Raw genomic sequence first — 18,898 nt, 5'->3', positions numbered from 1 at the left:
TTACAGGCCTCCAGTCTGAAAAGCACACCACCACCTACCTTCAAGCCAGCTCTATATCCAAATAGCTAGTTCACCCTGTATTCCATGTGAACTAACTGCTAACAAGTCTACTATGAGGAACCTTATCGAATGCCATACTGAAGTCCATATAGATCACGTCCACCGTTCTGCTGTTATCAGTCCTCTTCGTTACTAGTTCAAAAAAAACTCCGTCAAGGTAGTGAGACATGTGGACTATCCCTAATCAGTTCTGGCCTTTCCAAGTGCATGTAAATCTTGTCCCTCAGGATTCCCTTCAGCAACTTAGTCACCACTGATGTCAGGCTTATGCGTTTTAAGCCATCCAGCAGCACCACCTCTGCAATATGGGTGTTTTAAAAGATGTCGCTATTTATTTTCCCCACTTTCTGTATCTTCCATATCCTTTTCCACAGTAACAATGATTAAAAATCCTCCTCTAGTATCTTGCCGCATCTCCTGCAGTTCCACACAAAGGCTGCTTTGCTGAACTTTAAGGGGCTCTATTCACTCCCTAGTTACCCTTATAGCTTAGACTAGATTCCCTATAGTGTGGAAACAGGTCCTTCTGCCCAACCAGTCCATGCCAACCCTCTGAAGAGTAACCCACCCAGAACCATTTCTCTCTGACTAATGCACCTAACGCTATGGGCAATTTACCATGGCCAATTCACCTACCCTGCACATCTTTGGATTGTGGGAGGAAACCGGAGCACCCAGAGGAAACCCAGGCAGACACTGGGAGAATGTGCAAAATCCACACAGACATTTGCCCGAGGCTGGAATCTAACCTGGGACCCTGGTGCTGTGAGGCAGCAGTGCTAACCACTGAGCCACTGTGCTTCCCCTTAATATATCTGTAAAAACCCTTTGGATTCTCCTTTACCCTATTTGCCAAAGCTGTCTCCTGTCCCCTTTTTTGCTCTCCTGATTTACCTCTTAAGTACACTCATACTGCCTTTATACTTATCTAGGGAGTCTCTCGATCTCTGCTGTCCATTCCTGACATATGTTTCCTTTTTCTTGACCAAAATCTCAATTTCTGTAGTAAACCAGCAATCCTTCCACCTCCCACCCTTTTCCCTTCACCCTAACAGGAACGTACTATCTCTGGACTCTCATTATCTCATTTTCTTTTTTTGAATGCTTTCCATTTCTAGCCATCCCCTTTACCTGAAAATATCTGCCCCAATCAACTCTTTCAAAGTTCTTGCCTGAGACCATCAAAATTGACCTTCCTCTAATTTTAACTTTTTAGATCCAGTCTATCCTCTACCATCACTATGGTAAATCTAATAGAATTATGGTCGCTGACCACAAAGTGCTTCCCAACTGACATCTCTGGCGTCTGCCCTGCCTTATTTCCCAGAGTAGGTCAAGTTTTGCACCTTGCTGAAGAAGGGCTCATCCCGAAATGTCGATTCTCCTGCTCCTTGGATGCTGCCTGACCTGCTGCGCTTTTGCAGCAACACATTTTCAGCTCTGATCTCCAGCATCTGCAGTCCTCACTTTCTCCTACAAGTTTTGCACCTTCTCTCGTCAGTATGTCCAGTTCAGGGTCCTGTTGCACCCTGAAATGATTTTTCACTGTCCACTCTACCACCAATTTTGGTGTCATCAACAATCTTAATAATCATGCCTCCTATATTCTCATCTAAATCATTTAAATAAGTGAAATGCTACAGTGAACTCAGCACCAATCCTTACAACACACCACTGATCACAGGCCATCAGTCTGAAAAACCACTCTCTACCACCACCCTCTGTCTTCTGTCATCAAGCCACTTTTGTATCCAATTGGCTAACTCTCTCTGGATGCCTTCTTAGTAAGTCTAGATCACAAGTCTACCATGTGGGACCATGTCGAAGGTCTTGTTAAAGTCCATGTGGACAACATCTACTGGACTGCTCTCACTATCTTGGTGACTTCAAAAAAAAATTCAAAATTTGATGCATTATTTCCCATGCTCAATGCTATACAGATTATTACTAATTAGTTCTTGCCTTTCCAAATGCATGTAAATCCTGTCTCTCAGAATCCCCTTCAAGAACGTATTCACTACTGACATTAGGCTCACTGGTCTGTAATTCCCTGCTTTTTTTCTTTGCAGCATTCCTAAAATAAAGGCACAACAGTAGCCACCCTCCAGTCTTCTGGTACTTCCCCCATGTCTTTCGATGATATAAACAGCTCTAAGGGGCCCCACAATTTCTTCTCTAGTTTCCTGCAATGTCCTGGGATGCGCTTGCTCAGGTCCAAGGGATTTATCTAACTGTATTTTAAGAGACTAACTGTTCAATGCACGAGAAACCAGAGTAGAAGAGGAGATTGCTTGTTGCTTAGCAACAAGGTTTTCTGTCCCTAGGGAGACAAAAGCAGCCATTCAGAAAGTCAGGCAAGGAATGTGAATTGAGAGTAGAAAAGGTACTGTTTGGTTTTGGTGACAGCCATACAATGTGGCAGAAGAAATCAAGTCCTGGGTGTCTTAGAGTCAGCATGAGAAAAGGTCCAGGAAGATGAGTTTAAGGGAACCCTGTTAAGAAATAAATGATTGTTGGTTTAAGAATCCATAAAAGAGACAAATGAAGAAAAAAAAATTGCATGAATTGCAGCTGTCAACTCAATAAAGAACTTGAATGGAGATGGGTAATCCTTTGCTGTGGTTTGAGCATCTGGAATATTTTAAGGTTAAATGGTTGAATTTTGTTTTTGACATTGAAATGGTTTCACTGCAAATAATTCTTGTATAGGGTAAAATAGTCCCTGCCCTCTTGTATGTGATAAGTATTTTTCTTTTTTTTTTAAAAGTATGTTGAATGTTTTTGTCTTTGCAAGAAGAGGCTGCTGGTGACTGACTCGCAGTAACAAGATAACAAGAGCAAAACTTATGATCTGTCAATCCAAGTTTCACTTCATAATATTGGACAGTTCAAATCCAATCAGCTGAGAGCATGTCAGCTGTCATCCACTGATCTGATTAGCACAATGCATTAGGCCATAATATGGTTGTGTCAAAGGCTTACTCGTATGATAAAATTAACACACTGATCATCCTGTGTACCCTATACTTTTCACTATCTCGACTGAAGTGTTTGAGTTTAGAATTTAAAACTAGTAAAGTTATGTTTATGCTTGTATAAGACTTTGGTCAGGCGATCCACAATTCTGTGCACTGTTTTGGTCTAGTTTATTGTGGGGGCTTTTTAAGAAAGGCGCAGAAGCCTTGAAGTAAGCACAAGTAAAATGTTCAAGATTTGCGCTGAGACTGAGATTACAGTTGTTGCCAAAAGGGAAGCAGGTCAAAGATTTTTATCTTGACTGTGATCTGACCGTGCAAACCATCCATAGAAAAATTCTGAGGAGAGGCTTTGCACTCATGGTCCCAAGTTTTGGATTTTGTCCGTATATAGAAGGTAGCTTACAACCAAGTCTAATCAGAAAATTCTTCACCTGGCAAGTGGTTATTGCTTGAAGCTTATCACACAAAGTGGAGTCAAATAGATTTGATGTTTTCAAAATAAAACAAAATGAGTATATGATAGGACTTAAGATACACTAAAAGGTGGAAATGAGGTGAAATGGCAGGTGAGTATAAACACTAGTTGATCTGAATCTTTCTATTAAAAATATTCTGCGTGAATTTGAATATGCCTTTTTGACATACTGTTATACAAAATTGAAATCCTTGTTCAGGTGAGCATTCTCGACTCTGAAGAAGTATGTATGGAACTTCTAAAAGGGAGTGGCACTCAAGAGCGTGTGAAGGAGGTACTTAGAATATCCTCAGATGGAAGCATGGTAAGTTATTTTTGAAAGTGAGTATTTACATCTTCCTTTTTCGGACGTTCAATGTTTGTATTAATATGGAGTGTAGGACGTCTTTCTTAACAAACCCCAGGCAGTTTTTAATCAAACCTTAGTCAATTTTGGTAGTTCTGATGTTCTAATCTAATATCTTCTAGTAACTATATTTAAATTTGTCCACTAATCTACAAGAAATCTTTTCTTAAAATCACTTACAAACAACCAGCATGTGTAATCCCCGGGTTGCGAGCGGATTCTGTTCTTGAGCCCTATGGCAAGTCAATTTTGTACTCCAGGCAGAACACTATGTGGGAAATTATAAGATATTGTTCAAACGTACAAGGAAATGTTTTATCATAAATTATCAATGCAACCTTGTATAAGATCAATTTATAAGTACAAGCGTTTGTCAAGTCATAGGTTGCCCAGCGTGGAAATAGACCAGTCAGTCCATCTTATCCTTATCTCATCTATGCTAACCAGATATCCTAAATTAATCTAGTCCCATTTGACCCTTTTTTTTTTCCCCCACCTCAACCCTATTCATGTAGGGTTGTAAGTCAGGCATTCACAAATCTAACTCACTGTATCTTGATTTCATGGTGTTTCTTTCAAATGAAGCTAATGTTATGATTACTGTCCAGATAATACATTATCTACAAAATCATAGGTATTTAAAATTTTACTTTCCTTAGATCCATATTTATTACCCAAATGAGGGAAAAGGTTTCCCACTGGATGACAGGCCTCCGTCTCCACCCGAGGATGTATTTGTTTATCGTTTTGACAACTTGCCAGGTATCTAATATTAATAGACAATGTTGTGAATTTTTCTTTAACCTACATTGGCAGTCTATAATTTTAAAAAATATGAAATCAACTTTGTTTATAAGAAATTATTTGGAGCATAATTTAATTGGCTTAATTGAGTATTTTTATTGTTGATGTGTACTGCATACTGACTTTAAATATAGCTTACTGTTATAGTTGTTCAAATTTGGTGTTTGTTGATTTTATAATTTTATCATTGCCTTTCCTAATTGCAAATAACAGACAAATTGGGTTTATGTGACTGTGTGTGTTAACTGAATTCTAGAAAACAAATTCCTTTTAAATAAATACCACAATGTAATCAGCTTATTTTTTTTTCTGAAAAACATTAGGATAAGTGTTTCTAACATAAAGGAAAGTCTAGACCTTAGTGTTCAGGTAGTATCTGTGGTGACATTTAATATTTTGACATTCCATCAGAACTAACTATTAGAAATAAACCACTTTTAAGTGAAAGCATTTAAGATTTGATTGCAAGTTATTCATCTTAACACCCTTATATTCTGTTGAATGGTCATCAACCTAAAACTTCAGAGCAGAATCTTTAGAGAAAAGTCACCTATGAAAGGGGTGGGAGAGGGTTGAGTAAAGGAGTCTGCTATAATGGTTTAAATATATTTGTAATTGAAGCAGCTTTTGTTGTTATCGCCATGTTGCCTGCTTTCTCCAGTGATAACACAACGCACAAGCAGGCATTCAAAGATAGGATTGCAACTTAAAGGGACCCCAGATAAGGATTGAAATAACTGAACTGTCCATTTTTGGAGCCTCAGCCAATGCAACCCTTGCTTTATTGGCCCATTGGAAAGACTTCCATATTCCAGGGGGCTGCATACAGCAGCAATGAGTTTAGAAGAAAGCTTCTGCATTCTGAGGCACTACTGCTCATTTGTCAAAAGTAGATTTTCCACTTGTAGACACTCTGGGGAGTCCTTGCTGGATCTGTCTATCTGTCTGTCTTCTGGCACAGCTTGTGCCTGAGAAGGCAGCTACTGCTGTCCTAGTTCTTGATGTTGGCTTTTGCTGATGCTGCTCCTCTTGTACGTTCCTAAACATTAGCCTTCTGAAGAACAACTCGAAATGAGTGAAACCTAAGCTAATGGGATTACTTTCAAGAAATTGTCAAACTTATCAAGTAGTGAAAGTGCACTCCAAAGTGATATGATGCCAGCTTTAAGCAGGGCTATTCAGTTTTATTCTTTCCCAATCTATCAGTGAAATTGTTTAAGGTCTCCTCACTGTCTTGTTGCCTGGTTGACCATAGCGAGTTCCATTCTGATCCAGAAATTTGAATGCTGGCTGTTAAAGGCAGAATATGTTAAATGCTTCCAATCTGATGCCATTTTTTTCAAGTTTAGCTCCTGCCTTGAATCTGCCTCCTATTAGTAACTCAAATTCTGTCCACTAACTTGTTTCTGTCTCCAGATGTTACCTGACTTGCTGAGCATTTTGTTTTGTTTTGATTTCCTTAAGATGTACTGTTTTCTATTCACTGATTATGCTGAGTTTTTAAAATGCTGAAATGATTGGCCTTATACTTTATTTCATTTGTATCTTATTCGATTTCAGAAAAGTACTGGAAAAAATACCAATATGCATCCAAGTTTGTCCATTTGGTGAGATCCAAAACTCCAAAGGTCACACTGTACACGAAATATGCCAAATGCATGCTGATGGAGAACAGTCCACAAGCTGATGTTGAAGTCTGCTTTTATGATGGTGAGTCTTAAGTGCTTAAACGTGATATACAATATGATGATACTGACAGTAACAAGTGGGTTTTTACTACTCTGATAATTCCTTTTTAACAGGAGCCAAAATTAACAAATCATCAGAGTTTCTTCGAATCATAGAGAAATCTGGAAAATCGCATACTTTCAAAGGAACCAAAATAAATGGGCCAAGCGAAGAAATAAATTCTTATGTGGAACATGCACATGAGGTAAGTGTTATTTGTAATGTTGCTGGTAGGTTTACGTGTTAAAAATTCATTATTTGTAACTTGTGAAATGTTATAACTGTCTATATTGATTTTAAAAAAAAATTGATCAAAGACTTTATTTAGAAATTCTAACCTAGTTAGGACATTTGCAACTGGGATAATTCACTTTAGTGTATTGTAAGATGTCACTGGAAAATTGCCGCTATGCTAATTTGATCTAAAATGTGTCGAAGATTTATTCCATTTAAAACTGTAATTTTGAAAAGCAATTCCAATTACTGATGCGCATCAGAAAATACACAATAACTTAATCTCATGAATCCACGTTGTTAACACATTCTTAAAAGATATCTGCTGTAAGAAACAAATACACAAACAAGTTTTCAGTTACTGTTGAAAATTTAGCCTTGCCCTAAAAATTTGCAATTGAGCCATCTAATGCACTTCCTCATCATTGTGCACCTACGCTGCATGGAACTGGAATGATGGAATCTGAAGTGCTTATCCTATGGCCACCCTGATCTCTGCTCTGTTCACTGCTTTGGCTTGCCATTTCACCAGGGAAGTTGAGTAGCTAGTGAAACATTTTGGATGTGGCCCCTAAGGGTGCTTTCTGAATGTTTTCCTAGAAGATTTTCTTTTAACAACCTTGAGTCCTGAAAAGAATTGAAGTAAATACTGCAGGGCCTGCATAAAAACCAGCAGTGAAGTCACAAGTATTAGTATGAGTGGTAAATGTGCCCTTTGCAGTGACAGCAAGTGCAGCCACATCCTCATTAGTAAGACTAAATGCTGCTCATGTCAAAAAAGTTGGTTTAAAACAGTGAAATAGCAATAGAAGCCAATACCTAAACAAAATGGGGCAATAGTAATTATTAAATTCCACATCAGTGCAATTGGTTTCCTGCAGGTTGGAAATCACTTTTTGTTTAATAGCTTCTGACACTTTGGGTTCTCCCTTGTGTGCTCTGGGCATTGTATTACTGATTTTTATTTTTTTGAGTGCCTACTTTGACAGTCAATTCAGAAACTCTGCTGAGGAAAGGGAAACACTTGATGGGTTGGACGATTTCATCAACTTACATTTGAGGATAATGTGCATGCGAGGTGTTGAATAATTTTTAGGATTCTAATTCCTAAATGCAAAACAACCAGAAGAATTGAGCAAAGTATATAATGGTATATAAAGTAACCTTTTTAAATTGCTTTTGGAAAGTTCAAAAATGAAATCTCATCAATTGAGTATTTTTTTAAATGTTGTTATTGAAGTTTTTAATTCTTCATTGATCAGGAAAATTTGTGAGAAAATATTGCATGAGAACAATGCTGATTGTTGATACATGGACTCTGGTTGAAGTTACCATGGACACTGCGTCAATCAATGCTGATTGACAGTTAATGACCAAGCCTTGTTTAAATTTTAAAACCAGACAATGCCTTAAGAATGAACCAAAAAATAACTGTCACTTACTTTGTTGAGTATATATATGTTCTTCCTGACCCATTTCTCTCCAGGTCCTGTATATTAATGCTGAGTTCCCAAAATGCATGCGTTTGGATAGACACTATCCTGTTACAAACAAATGATCAGTCAACTTAGTTGATAAAATTTACTGGTCTTGCACATACAACCTATAAACCTAGCATAATATTAGAACTGGATTCACGTACTTGTCTGCACAGAACATATTTTTTAGCTTAATGGCCAGCATAGGTTTGCAAACTCAACAACAGCATTCAATGATCAATGAGATTCTGAAATTGGATAGCACTTAATAAATAACCCTGAATGAGCTAAGAATTATTTTGTAAAATAATTTGGCATTGTCAGTCGCCCCGCAGTGTGGTACATTTGATGTACTGAATTACATTTATTAATGTACAAGATCTTGTTCTTTGCAGACAGAATACACATTGGGCATGTTTCAACTTGGCAAAATCTGTAATAGCCTTGCTCATGGCTAGTCACAAGCAACTTGCCTGGTTTGCAATTTAAACCAACATTGTCAGTCAAGAATCCCTACAGTGTGGAAGCAGGCCATTCAGACCTTTCTCTACTCTGTGAAGAGCATCTCATCTCATTCTTCTTTTGCTATAACCCTGCATTTTCCATGGCTAGTCCATAGCTAGTCCACCTAACCTGCACATCCCTCGCTGCTGTGGGAAATTTAGCATGGCCAATCCACCTAACTTGCACATCTTTGGATTGTGGGAGGAAAGAGGAGGAAATCTAGGCACGCACAGCGAAAATGTGCAAATGAGGGCGGAATTGACCTGTGTCCCTGTTGCTGTGAGTCGGTAGTGCTAAGCACCGAGCCACCATGCTGCCCTGCCATGGTGTTTTTAATTCTTACCAAATCTTGCCATTGATTGTATGGAGAATGTACTATTTAATGCATACTAGTCAGATTATTTATTGACCATTTGGCACACTGCACAGCATAAATGTTTTCCCTTTTTATATTGGCAATTTTTTGCCAATTTTTCTGATTAAATGCAAAACAAAAAGCTTTGACAATCTCTTCTTCAGAAGTACTCAACTGCCGTACTACAAATGACTATTAAACTATATTTTAAAATAGCTTACTGACCTGATTGTTAATAGCTATTTGTATTTAACAGGCTCATCAGACTTGCCTTGAACTGGAATCGATTATTGCTATGCAAGATGAGAGGAAGGAAAAACAGGTGTCATTTTTTCCAATTATCATTGGAAGGTAAAACATTGATTTAGGGATTATTATTTCCAAGTTATTTTGCAATTTGAGTACATATGTAGAACGACTATTGAAGTTTGACCAGGCCAACAGGACGTGGTCATTTGGTGACTGCCTGATGATTCTTTATGCTTTCTTGTTGTAGACGGCCATCCAGCACAGACCCGATGCTATCTCCAGCTCCTTCAGTAGGCTCAAAATCTGCAGTAGGGGAGCAACCACAGATCCAACATATCTTTTCTAGCCAGGCTACAAGCATTACTCCTTCTTCTGTAAGTAGTCAATTCAAATATTTTGGATCTAATAAAGCAATGTCCCTTTTTGCCAATACTGTATCTTTTTGTTCTGAATTATCACAGCAATGGCATTTAGAACATAGGTCATTTTGGATGCTTCTGATATAGTCATTACTTTCTTGAAGCTAGTTTGTTTACCAGTAATTCTCTTCCTAATGTGGTGTTTGTGTTTAAAGAGTTGATACATGGTTTTAAATTGGGAGCACAATACTTCAATCACTTACTATATACCTCATCTGTAAAAATGTCCTAGCTATTTTTCTTTGGTGCAGCATAGGGTGTGTGCTGTTTGCCTGAATGATCTTTTAACCCTTCAGAGTAAATAAATAGCTAATCTAATTTAGGATGCTGAATAAAATGCATTCAAAGAATTGAAGCAAGTCAATGTAATTAGTTTGGTACAGATTTGAGATTTGGACAATGTCATTTTTGACTGAAGGTTGATCTGTAGACAGCATGAATTACTATGCTTCAGGTATAAAGTGTTCCATTGTGACTTTTTGAATTGTTGTAGGTAGCTTCCATGCCGTTAATGATTCCCCCCCCCCCCCCACCTCACTGTGTGATCTGCGCAATTAGCCCCTCTCCTTGATTGTCATACCTGTGCACATACCACCTCTTCCTGCTTCATGCTTTTTTGCATGACTGAATCTTTTTTTCTCTCGTGCAATTAAAGCTGGCTGGTTTTAGAAATTACCGACTAATCATATGTAGTTATGGTTTCTCAATTCTAGTTGTGTAGGATCTCGGGTAACAAATATTTTATAATGTACTTTGTATATTTTACTCAAACATCTGCCATCATTCAGTGCTAAATTTTGATTTCTCTATTGTTACAAACCCTCCCACCAAAATATTGTGGAAGTCCAGTGATCTTCAGTTTGTTTGCTCGTTGAGCTAGAAGGTTTGTTTTCAGACATTACGTCACTATGCTAGTAACATCAATGAGCCTCTGGTGAAGTACTGATGTTATGTCCTGCTTTCTATTTGTGCCTCGTCTGTTGTGACGGGTGATATCATTTCTGTTCTTTTTTTCTCAGAGGTTGGTAAATGGGGTCCAAATTGATGTGTTTATAGGAGTTCTGGTTTGAATGCCAGACCTCTAGGAGTTCCTGTGCATGTCTGTTTAGCCTGTCCTAGGATAGATGTGTTGTCCCAGTCAAAGTGGTGTCTTCATTCGTCTGTATGTAAAGATACTCGTGATAGTGGGTCATTGTCTTTTGGTCGCTAGTTTTCTGCCTGTCTGTCCGATGTAATAGTTGTTACAGTCCTTGCATGGTATTTTGTAATGACATTTGTTGGTATAGGGTCCTTTTAGGTTCATCAGCTGCTTTTTAAGTGTTTTGGTAGGTTTGTGGGCAGCAAAAGAAAAATACTTGTACAGATATTCAAGAACAGGTACCCAATAAACACAGTCCACTGATTCCTAAACAACAAACCCAAACAAGCAGACACAATGTGCCCAGAAACTCTAGCCACGTTACCATACACCAGACAGCTTTGAAATGACTACCAGACTACTCTGACCCCTTTGCATTATGGTAGCCCACAAACCCACTAACACACTTAAACAGCAGCTGATGAACTAAAGGTCCCTATTATCAACAACCAGCAAAATGAATGTCATTTACAAAACTCCATGCAAGAACTGTAACAAACACAATTGGACAGACAGGCAGAAAACTAGCCACCAGGATACACCAACACCAACTAGCCACCAAAAGACATGACCCACTATCACTAGTATCCTTACATCGAGACGAAGTAGTACACCACTTTTGACTAGGACAACACATTCGTCCCAGGACCGGCTAATCAGAGACATGCACCGGAATTCCTTGAGGCCTAGCATTCAAACCAGAAATCCATCAATAAACACCAATTTGGACCCCGTTTACCAACCTCTTGAGAAAAAGAACCGGAAAGGATATCGCCCACCTTTTTAAGAGATCAAGAGACATAAATAGAAAGCAGGACATAACACCTGTGCCTCACCGATGTTACTTAGCATGGTGATGAAACATCTGAAGCCAAACCTTCTCGCTCAGCAAGCAAACTTACAATCTGAACCTCAACCTGAGCTACAAATCTTCAAAAAGAAAATCATCCAACAATCTTGTTTGTGTCCCATGCTATTTTAGCTGATAATTGTCAATTAAGGAGTAAAGGACACAAAAGGTCAAAGAGCACAGATACATTGTGGATTTTGCCTTGTATAAAAAGCTACATTACATGGTAAAGTAACATTTATAAATGCTATATGAATGGCTATTGAGATCATTAGTCCAGCAAAAGTGTCTATTTACTCAACTTAGCACAAGTTAAATTCTTCAAGTAAAGTATTTGGAAAACAAACTATTCTCCAGTCTTCCAAATTTGTATGGATAATTGATAATTCATAACACAATGGCCTGTACTTTCTCTGGCTCTTGCTAGTTTGGAGTTAGTTTCTCTTTGTCTGTTTTTTTTTTTTGCCACCTGTATCTAACTGTTCTAAAAGATGTTTAGTGTTTGAAACTATTATTAATCTTGGAATTGATTCATGAGGAGAACTTCAGAGTATAAAGTCAGGAATCTCACTTAATTGGACTGGCAGTTTACGTTACTTTCCAAATGAAGCAGAAATTATCTCTAATGTTAAACACTACAGTTGTAGCAATGCAATTTCATTTTAAAAAAAATAAATTTAACTTCTTCCAAGTGAGTATTCTGTCTGGAAGAGCAAATAGTAGTTGACATTTCCAGTCTAAAAACCCTTGACTGGAACTCAAGTCCTTGGCATTCCAAATCCTTCCTACCTAGTGCTTCAAAAAGAATGTCGTCTGACATCATCTATTATAAATTTTGACTGACTGCTCACCTCTTGATTTTTATTGTAAATGTGCATTTGCTATATAAAGTCTACTTCTAAAAACCTCTATTTTAAGTGGTTTTTCTTTCATCTGTTTATTTTATTGTTTTGTTCATTTTTAGGGATTTTGTAAGGTTTCTTTCATTTTAGATTTAGCTGCTACTATGCATGTTCCTTGGTTTCAGAAAACTCATCTCTTCAAAGAACATTTTCTTGTGTTGCTTCTGGTTCATTAATTACTTTAAATCTATGCCTTCCAGTAATTGGAAACAACTCCTCCTTTTTTTAAAATTTATATGCTCTTTATCAAAAAGATATGAACTTTCTTAGGTTAGAAAGTGGAAATTATCAAAAATTGTATTCTCTGGCTATCATCCAGAAACTCCAGGCAATCACGCCACTAATGCTCTCCACTGTTTGGTTGGTTGGTCTTTGTGATCTAGCCTCACACAAAGGATGTACCTTTGTACATTATATTAGAGGATAACTGATTTCAGAAGGAAAAATAAAATAATACTGCTCTTGACCCAATTTGGAATTGGCTCAAATTTGACGTGTATGGGTCCAATCGTTTCTCGTGTTGGTAGTATCTCCAAATCTGATTTGATGTGTATTATATGTGATGTCTATATATTGCAAATTCTTTGATATGCTATAATTGCTGCTACTTAATGCTTTAAAATAAACCTCTACTCAACTCAAATTTTCACCTTTCAAAAGCTGCCAATCGATGCTGAGGTACACTTCCATAAGTGCTTGTGTTTTTCTGGCATGCTTTGTACACTACTGTATTTATTGAGTTATGGAAAAATGATTTTAAATCATAATATAAATTTTGCTTATCTTGCAGATTTGTTCATGTGAAAGCTCCAATTTAACAACAATCACTGTTGAAAAAAATAAATCTGCACCTTCAACTCAAACTGTGGTATCTCCAAGTCCTGGGCAGGTGCTGAAATCTGTGTTTGTACCTAATGTTGGTTGGGCTTCTCAGGTATGTATGCAAAATGATCAAATCATCTCAGAATGCTAAGGTTTTTGTTTTATAACTGTGTGCCTGTGGACAAATGATTTTGTAATGGTTAGGCAAGTAGAATTTTGTGATATGTCTCCATATCATTCTGTAAGATAGTAGGACATCCTTTTTTTATGTAAAGAAAAATTCTCTTGCCTGTAATTATGACCGCTATTTCTTAGAAGCTGATAAAAGGAAAAAGTCTAATGTAATCTTTTTAGGATTTAATTTCATTATCATTACACTTTGAGAAATTGAAATGGCATAGTGGCAGGGGAAAAATGCTCCTTGCCCCCTCCACTGTCTCCCCTGCCCCCCATCACCCCTCCCCCTCTGCCCCTTCACCCCCTCATCCATCCCTCCTCCTGATCTGTCCATAGTACAGCTGAGATTTCCAATTCTTTTGCCTATTTGCCTATTTGAATATACAAGATAAGTTAGTAACTGGGAGAAGAGTGAGACTTAGTATTTGGAAACAAAGATTTCCAATTCTTTTGCCTATTTGAATATACAAGATAAGTTAGTAACTGGGAGAAGAAGGGGACTTAGTATTTGGAAACAAAATGTAAGAGATGCTGCATCCTGGCAGTTACTAGAACTCCTCGTCCACCTCCACTCTCTATAGCATAATCCTAAAAGTTTTTCTTTAAATAAGACCTTTTGAAGGTACAAAGGATGAAACAGCAAGGCATGATGAAAAGTTTAATAAATTTAGAGACGAGTTGGAGCAAGGAAGTTAAGTGGTAACATGAAAACAGACAATAACTATTTCAATGGGTATTTGAATCTACAAGTGAGCATTCATCCTTATTTAAAAAATGAAATTAATATTGGAAACTAAAGAAAAGGAAGAAGAATTGAACAGATTTTGTGCATCAGTCATCACTTTTGTGGATACAAGTAACATCCTAGAAATAGTTGTAAAAGGGGAAATTTCTTCTGCCAAAGAATCTAGAACTGATCTTGCCTTCCAAGGCAATGTGCCATAGGGATCTGTTCTGGGGTGTTTCTCTTTTTTTTTTCATAATTTATATAGAACATAGAATAATACAGCATAGTACAGGCCCTTCAGCCCTCTATATTGCACCAACCTTTGAAACCGATCTGCAAACCCTCTAACCTACACTGTTTCATTATCATCTGTATACGGAGGAATCTCGATAACCCGAATATCGTTTATCCGAAGGGGATCTCAAGGTCCCGATAGAAACATTACGTCACAGATCTGTTTTCAACCCCAATTCCGTCTTTTATTTACAAGTACAATGATTAAAAACTAACTTGGCTCACTGAAATGCTGCTGAGAACAGTCCTGGCCAGTCCAGGCACCGTCTCTAAATGACTGACCTCCCGCCCTCTCTTTCTTGCCCTCTCTCTTCTCTTTTCCACCCCCCCAAACACACACCCCACACATAGGGGTGAACCCCCCTCCCCCCTGTTCCCCAGATAATCTCTCCGACACTGTCCTGTACAGAGCAGAGGTGGAACCTGTCAAAAAGTGTGGTAGTTGGTTAGTTATTTGGAGACTTACCCCACAAAGGCAGCAGCAGTCTTACTGTTGGTGTCCAGTCTGGCTGCCCCGGGGGCGGGTGGGCAGGGGTCGGGGTGAGGGCTCGCGCGTGGTGTACTGCTGCCTAATCTCCTGAATGGGGACCAGATTTCACAGAAAACTCCGAGCCCCAGAGGAAATCGATTTAAATGAATAATCGATTATCTGAATGAAATAGTGCCCGCCCATCTCATTCGGATGATCTAAGTTCCTCTGTATTTATCCAATGACCATTTAAATCCGCTTAAAGCTGGTGAGTCTACTACTGTTACAGGCAGAGCATTCTACACCCTTCTTACTGAGTAAAGAACCTACCTCTGACATCTGTATTATATCTATCACTCCTCAGTTTAAAGCTGTCCCCTCGTGCTAGCCATCACTATTCAAGGAAAAAGGCTCTCTCTGTCCCTATCTAATCCTCTGATCAGCTTGTATGTCTCTAAGTCTCACCTCTTAACCTTCTGTCTAACAAAAAAAGCCTCCGTTCCCTCACATCGTGGTAAATCTCCTCTGCACCCTTTCCAATGCTTCCATGTCCTTCCTATAATGCGGCAACCAGGACTATATGCAATACTCCAAGTGCAGCCACACCAGAGTTTTGTACAGCTGCAACACTTACCTCATGGCACTGAAACTCTTAAAAACTAACACACTGTATGCCTCCCTAACTATCCTATCATCCTGGGTGGCAACTTTCCGGGATCTATGCATATGGGCACTGAGATCTCTCTGCTCAACCACACTTTCAAGAATCTTACCATTAGCCCAGTACTTGGCATTCCTGTTGCTTCTTTCAAAGTGAATCACCTCACGTTTCCACATTAAACTCCATTTGCCACCTCTCAGCCCAATTCTGCAGCTCTGTTAGGTGCAAGTCAAGCAGCATCCGAGCAGCAGGAAATGTCTGGGCAAAAGCCCTCAAGAAATTCTTGATGAAGGGGGTTTGCGCGAAACGTCAATTTTCCTGCTCCTCTGAATCTGCCTGACCTGTGCTTTTCCAGCACCACACTCTTGACTTTGTCCCTCTGTTACCTGCAACATCCTTCTGCACTGTCCACAACTCCACCGACTTTGGTGTCGTCCACAAAGTTATTAACCTATCCTTCTATGCAGTCATCCAGGTCATTTATAAAAATGACAAATGACAGTGGCCCCAAAACAGACTCTTGACCTGCAGTATAAACCTGTCCCTTTCATCGCTAAAGTAGACTTAACTGAATTGTGGTTGCGATCACCAAAGTGCTCTCTTACCTCTAAATCTAACACCTGACCCAAGTCATTACCTAGTACCAAGTATAAAATGTGATGCAGGGACTAAAGATATGATTTCGAGATATGCTGATGGCCTTTTGAGACATACCTTAAGTTGTGAAGAGGGATATGGGTAGTGTGAATGGGTAAAAATCTGCCAAATAGAGATCAATTTGGAAAAATGTGAAATTGTCCATTTTGGCTCTTAGTGTCTTTTTGCACTCGTAAGTGGTGAAAGATGCAGATGGATCTGGGTGGCCCTAGCACATGAATTGCAAAAAGCTGCTATGGTGATTAGGAAAGCTAATAGGCTGTTATCATTTAGGAGGAAAAATGACTGTAAAAGTAAGGTGGTTATGCTTCATGTGGGAGTATTGTGTGCAGAAGTGGTTGCCTTGTTGAAGGAAAGATGTAAATGCATTGGAAGCAGTTCAGAAAAGATTTGTTGATTAATATCTGGAATGGATGGGTTGTTTAATGAGGGATGGTTGGACAGGCGAGGGTTGTATTTGCTGAAGTTTGGATTAAGAAACAATGTGATTGAAACACAAGATCCTGAGTGTTCATGAGTGTGAAAAGTATGCTTATGTAGTGGGCAAATTTTAAAAATAGGCATCACTGTTAGAATCTAGGGATCAGATATATAAGGCAGATGAGTCTTTTTCAGGCTGTATGAATCTTTGAAATGCTCTTCAAGTGTTTGAGCAAGGTCTTTGAACATTGTTTAAGGAAGAGGTATGCAGATTTAGCAAAGGAAAGAGGATGAAAGGTTATCAGGGATATTTGGAAATGTGGAGTAATTATTAGCTGTGTACTTAGGTCAGGCTTGAGGGACTGAGTGCGCTATTCCTATTATGTATGTTTTTAACTTATTCATCAACTCTAAACTGAGCATTTCATCTGGAGAATTTTATTTCTGTTCATTTCTTTCTCCCCCTTGCCCTGACTTAACTCAAATTGTTTGTTTTCATTTGCTTTCAAATTTCTTGTCATTTTCATGCTGCTGTTCCAGTTCCTCTGATAACATACTTCCTTTCCACCCTTTGCTCATCCAATTTTAAATTGTCTCTCTAAAGGAGAGCAAGTGTAGAAGAATTAGGAGCTGGAGCAACCGGCAGGAGACATTGATATAATAGGAGATTGAAGGAGCCCCACCTCCGATTCCAGCTCTTCCATGTCTGTGCTCTTCCATTCACATTTTGCATGTTTTCTTGGTGAAAATATTTCTGCAGTTGTTCAGGAGCCAACATTAACTTAATACTGACAAACTTTCCTGTCTGCTTTTTTTTTTGTGGACTACTTGTGATATTTTTGGCAATTTCTCCAGCTGCCCCATGTTTTAAATCCTGGTATGTTCATCACTCATCATTGGATAATCCCTCTCTTGAGGAACCAGTTTAGTGAACTTTCGTAGCAAATCCCGCACTCATCCTTCCCCCAATCTGTGGGCTTGTTGTAGTTGTCTGTGGTTAGTCAGTCACTGGAGATGGTGATGGAGAGGTCCAGGAAGGGGAGGGAAGATGTCCTGAAATGGTCCAGGTGAAAATACGATCTGGGTGGAAGGTGTTGGTAAAATTGATGAACTGTTCAATCTTCTCATAGGAGCACGAGGCAGCTCCGATACAGTCATCGATGTAGTGGACAAACAGATGGAGGGTAGAGCCAGTGTAACTGCGGAAGATGGACTCAACCTCATTTTCTGTGAACCCCGCCCTGCCCGATTCTACCTCCTTCCTAAAGAATCACAAACCTGCCGGCCCGGTCGATCCATTGCCTCGGCCTGCACCTGTCCCACTGAACTCACCTCTTCCTACCTCGACACCGTCCTGTCCCCCTTAGTCCAGGAACTCCCCACCTACGTTCATGACACCACCCAAGCCTTTCACTACCTCCAAGATTTTCGTTTCCCTGGCGCCCAATGCCTCATCTTCACCATGGGTATGTAGTCCCTGTACACATCGATCTGTCATGACGAAGGGCTCTTAGCCTTCTGTTTCTTCCTCTCTCGCTGTCCCAACCAGTACCCTTCCACTGACACCCTCATCCGCCTGGCTGAACTGGTCCTTAACCTCAGCAACTTCTTCCAATCCTCCCACTTCCAAACCAAAGGCGTAGCCATGGGCACATACGTGGGACCCAGCTATATCTGCCTGTTTGTCTATCTTCCGCAGTTACACCGGCTCCACCCCCCCACCTGTTCCTCCACTACATCGATGACTGACTGTATCGGCACCGCCTTGTGCTCCCATAAGGTTGAACAGTTCATCAACTTTACCACCACCTTCCACCCTGACCTCAATTCACCTGGACCATCTCGGACACCTCCCTCACCATCTCTGGCGACTGACTAACCACAGACATCTACTACAAGCCCACCCATTTCCACAGCTACCTAGATGACATCTCCTGCCACCCTACCTCCTGTAAAAATGCCATCTCTTGTTCCCAATTCCTCCGACGCATCTATTCTCAGGTTGACCAATTCCACCGCAAAGTCTCAGGTGGCTGCCTCCTTCCATGATCGCAACTTCCCTTCCCACCTGGTTGACAATGCCCTCCAGCGCAACTCCTTCACTTTACACACCACCACCCTTGAGCCCCACCCTTCCCAAAGCAACAAAAA

The 18,898-nt window shown here is 39.5% G+C and overlaps 1 protein-coding gene across 2 annotated transcripts in view; it reads left to right on the top strand.

Annotated features, from left to right (window-relative positions):
- The window catches only part of plk4 (polo-like kinase 4 (Drosophila)), a 68,031-nt gene that overhangs the window by 40,561 nt on the left and 8,572 nt on the right, over positions 1–18,898 (top strand). For both annotated transcript variants that reach the window (XM_043674183.1, XM_043674182.1), the window contains exons 8-14: positions 3,713–3,817; positions 4,519–4,621; positions 6,224–6,373; positions 6,466–6,596; positions 9,219–9,313; positions 9,459–9,585; positions 13,311–13,454. In XM_043674183.1, the coding sequence (XP_043530118.1) occupies positions 3,713–3,817; positions 4,519–4,621; positions 6,224–6,373; positions 6,466–6,596; positions 9,219–9,313; positions 9,459–9,585; positions 13,311–13,454 (855 nt within the window). The remainder of the gene's footprint in view (positions 1–3,712; positions 3,818–4,518; positions 4,622–6,223; positions 6,374–6,465; positions 6,597–9,218; positions 9,314–9,458; positions 9,586–13,310; positions 13,455–18,898) is intronic.

Source organism: Chiloscyllium plagiosum, chromosome 32, assembly GCF_004010195.1.
Source record: "Chiloscyllium plagiosum isolate BGI_BamShark_2017 chromosome 32, ASM401019v2, whole genome shotgun sequence".
Taxonomy (NCBI): domain Eukaryota; kingdom Metazoa; phylum Chordata; class Chondrichthyes; order Orectolobiformes; family Hemiscylliidae; genus Chiloscyllium; species Chiloscyllium plagiosum.
The sequence above is the reverse complement of the archived record's forward strand: the minus strand, read 5'-3'. Positions and strand labels throughout refer to the sequence as shown.